The sequence below is a fragment of the Chiloscyllium plagiosum genome, chromosome 2, assembly GCF_004010195.1.
Source record: "Chiloscyllium plagiosum isolate BGI_BamShark_2017 chromosome 2, ASM401019v2, whole genome shotgun sequence".
In the NCBI taxonomy this organism is placed as follows: Eukaryota; Metazoa; Chordata; class Chondrichthyes; order Orectolobiformes; family Hemiscylliidae; genus Chiloscyllium; species Chiloscyllium plagiosum.
Genome location: NC_057711.1, coordinates 129,560,009 through 129,563,782, shown reverse-complemented (window position 1 = coordinate 129,563,782; position 3,774 = coordinate 129,560,009). Strand labels below are relative to the sequence as shown.

General features: G+C 39.9%; 1 protein-coding gene across 1 annotated transcript in view; it reads right to left on the bottom strand.

Annotated features, from left to right (window-relative positions):
- The window catches only part of LOC122558088 (fibrillin-2-like), a 318,053-nt gene that overhangs the window by 57,806 nt on the left and 256,473 nt on the right, over positions 1-3,774 (bottom strand). The window contains exons 47-50 of the mRNA XM_043706411.1: positions 1,462-1,590; positions 1,236-1,355; positions 558-683; positions 2-136 (exon numbers count right to left, since the gene is read on the bottom strand). Of these exons, the coding sequence (XP_043562346.1) occupies positions 2-136; positions 558-683; positions 1,236-1,355; positions 1,462-1,590 (510 nt within the window). The remainder of the gene's footprint in view (position 1; positions 137-557; positions 684-1,235; positions 1,356-1,461; positions 1,591-3,774) is intronic.

Genomic DNA, 3,774 nt, shown 5'->3' with positions numbered 1-3,774 from the left:
CAGAGTTCACAAGGATCTCCCCATCCCTCTCCCGGCATTTTACTGCAACAACATTTTGCTTTGGTTGTATTGGCAGGTTTCGCCACTGAGCACTTTCCATTCTCAAACTTGGTGAAGCAGAAACTTTTGCGTGTATCTACGGGAGACAAATCAATTTGGTGTCAATTTCAGGCCAGACCAATGAGAGGCATTTTTTACACATCATACACAAATAAAAACATTGGCTATGCGAAAGATGAAGCTAGCAGACCTTTTGTGCTAACGTTTTTAAACACACCCACTTGAAAATTCTCCAAAGTGTAAGATTAGTTGAAGTCCTGAAGAAATGGTTAAAAATGAGAATGCAGTTGGAGATTTGAAAAACCCAATGTCAATTCAGTGACATCTGGTGAACAGTTTGTTCTAATTTCACAAGAATCTCAATCTTTTTGATATCCTTATACACCATCTACCTTTTCTAAAAAGAAAACCTCGGAGAGGTATACACAACAAGAGGGTATGTCTCCCAGGGAAGAATTTTACAATCCATGATAACAAATGTTCAATAATAGACTCACCAAAGCATCTACGCCCATTCTCTGAGAGAATAAATCCTGGCCGGCAAACACACTGGAAACTGCCAGCGGTGTTTTCACAATTACCAAACAGACAGATATTTGGATCTTCTTCACATTCATTAATATCTGCAGAACAGCAAGTAGTATTTGTTTGAGTAATAGACAAGCATTGTGTACTGTGTTCCATACGCTGTGCAGTTTTTGGATAAAGAAAGAAATATGAAAGGAAGTCACTTTCCCAGTGAGCTCTCAATGAAACATCATTCAGTGAACTTTCATTCATTCAGAGTTGGTAAGTTACATAGAACATAGAACATAGAAGAATACAGCGCAGTACAGGCCCTTTGGCCCTCACTTTCCCAGTGAGCTCTCAATGAAACATCATTCAGTGAACTTTCATTCATTCAGAGTTGGTAAGTTACTTTCTCAGTAAGCAAATGAAACACCTATAGAAAGTAACTCAAAATACTCAAAGTAATTCTTTAAGTTAATTGAATGTTGACAAAATTCTCAGCAATAAAGCTATAAAAAACATGATTCAGATGTAATTGTCACATTTTAAATCTTGTATGTACCATTTATTCGAACTTGAAATTACAAGATCACCCTAAAATAGATGAGCCTTTTTTGCAGTTGATGTCTCCAGTATATAGAACAGCAGAAATTACAGATTCTCACCGATACAGTTTTCATTTTGCACTTCATATCCTGAAGGACAGATACATCTGTATGAACCATCGAGGTTCTGGCAGGTCCCAGGGGCACATGATCCAGGAACTAACAAACATTCATTGATATCTATGCGGAAAATAAACAGAAGTGCATTTACAGACCTTGTGACGAGCCAAAATATCATTTCCAAGATCTTGAAAACCAGTTGCAAGATAACTATTGACACACTCACCCATACAGTTCTTCTTGTCAGGTGTAAGCTCATAGCCATCCTGACAAAAACAATGGAAGGAGCCAATGCTGTTAAAACATTGTCCATTTCGACAGACTTGGCCAAACAGAGTGGCACATTCATCAATATCTGAGGGTATGAGAAAGAATATATTTAGTTGAAGATTAAGCATTTACTCTTATTTATGAGTTAAGTTTCTAACCAGTTCAGTTAGCTATGCAACATAATTAAAATGTGAAACACAGATAGGAATCTCAAGTACAGGTTTATTTTCAAATTTCAGTCATCTAATGTTTGCACACTGGAAAAGTAAACTTGAAATTCTTGTCAGACAATCATGGAGGCCACAGGTGAAAATGTTTGTTAACTAGATTATTTCTTCTGGCCTGAAATGTGTGGTAGTAATACCATTGTGTGGTAGTTATAGTAGGAACTGTGGGAGGAAAGCCAAGCAAAACTGCAACAGCCAACAAAAAGCAATTGATTTTTGAATTCAAAGTAATGTACAGTCACAGTGACTGGAAAATTACGAACAGTAAAAATGGCTGGGAAATTTCTTGGTCCTGTTCTTGCGGTGTTATGCAGCAGAAACCCTGTTTATAGAACATAGAACAGTACAGCACAGAACAGGCCCTTCAGCCCACGATGTTGTGCCGACCATTGAACCTCACGTATGCTCCCTCAAATGTCTGTGACCATATGCATGTCCAGCAGTCTCTTAAATGTCCCCAATGACCTTGCTTCCACAACTGCTGCTGGCAACGCATTCCATACTCTCACAACTCTCTGTGTAAAGAACCAGCCTCTGATATCCCCTCTATACTTTCCTCCAACCAGCTTAAAACTATGATCCCTCGTGTTAGCCATTTCTGCCATGGGAAATAGTCTCTGGCTATCGACTCTGTCTATGCCTCTCATTATCTTGTATACCTCAATTAGGTCCCCTCTCCTCCTCCTTTTCTCCAATGAAAAAAGTCCGAGCTCAGTCAACCTCTCTTCATAAGATAAGCCCTCCAATCCAGGCAGCATCCTGGTAAACCTCCTCTGAACCCTCTCCAAAGCATCCACATTTTTCCTATAATAGGGCGACCAGAACTGGATGCAGTATTCCAAGTGCGGTCTAACCAAAGTTTTATAGAGCTGCAACAAGATCTCTCTAAGCAGGGACCTACTGCCCATGCAGTGAAGCAATTCCTGCAGAGTAGGAACAGCTCTGAGGAATTTCTCACATAATAACAACCGACATTTATTGAGGAGTGTTTCTCGAGCAAGCATTGCAATCATTGCACAAGACCGTGAAGCATATTCCTCTATATTGTCCGATCAAGCCAAGGCTGTTGCCAACAGGGAAGAATAGAAAGATAGGTTTTACCTTTTCACTGCTCCTATCATCCTGATCCATTGCAATACATATAAAAGATATGTGGTTTCAGGGTATATTTGTTTTGGGAAGGAATAAACAGCTTGTCATAGTTTACTGCAACAAATTATTTTTGAGTCCTAAAAACTGCAATGTTTAGTCTTCCTATTTTAGTTAAGAATTTATACAATTAGTTTATACAACTATTCCTTGCAATGAAATTCCGCCATTCCCTCAGTCATTCTGTTTGTCCCATATTCTCTCCTTGTAGAGTTCATAAAGCAATCCTATCAGTTATAGGTTTCAGGTGCTTTATGTGGATATATTTATTTTCAAAATTGCTAGTCTTAAAAACATATGGGCCCTAAAACTGGGTTTGCACATACTCACCTTCCTCTGACTGCAAATATTCCTTGCTGTTTATTTCTGGCAAGTATCCCAGCAGAGTCCTAGACAATCAGCAACATTCCTCCTGCACTCTTTCAGGAGGAGGTGCTGTGTAATTGAAGGAACCAAAGAATTTGTATCATCGATAGTCACAGGTGAGGTGCCAGGAGACTGGAGGTTGGCAAATGTGGTGCCACTGTTTAAGAAGGGCAGTAAAGACAAGCCAGGGGACTATAGACCAGTGAGCCTGACCTCAGTGGTGGGCAAGTTGTTCGAGGGAATCCTGAGGGACAGGATGTACATGTATTTGGAAAGGCAAGGACTGATTCGGGATAGTCAACATGGCTTTGTGCATGGGAAATCATGTCTCACAAGCTTGATTGAGTTTTTTGAAGAAGTAACAAAGAAGATTGATGAGGGCAGAGCAGTAGATGTGATCTATATGGACTTCAGTAAGGCGTTCGACAAGGTTCCCCATGGGAGACTGATTAGCAAGGTTAGATCTCACGGAATACAGGGAGAACTAGCCATTTGGATACAGAACTGGCCCAAAGGTAGAAGACAGA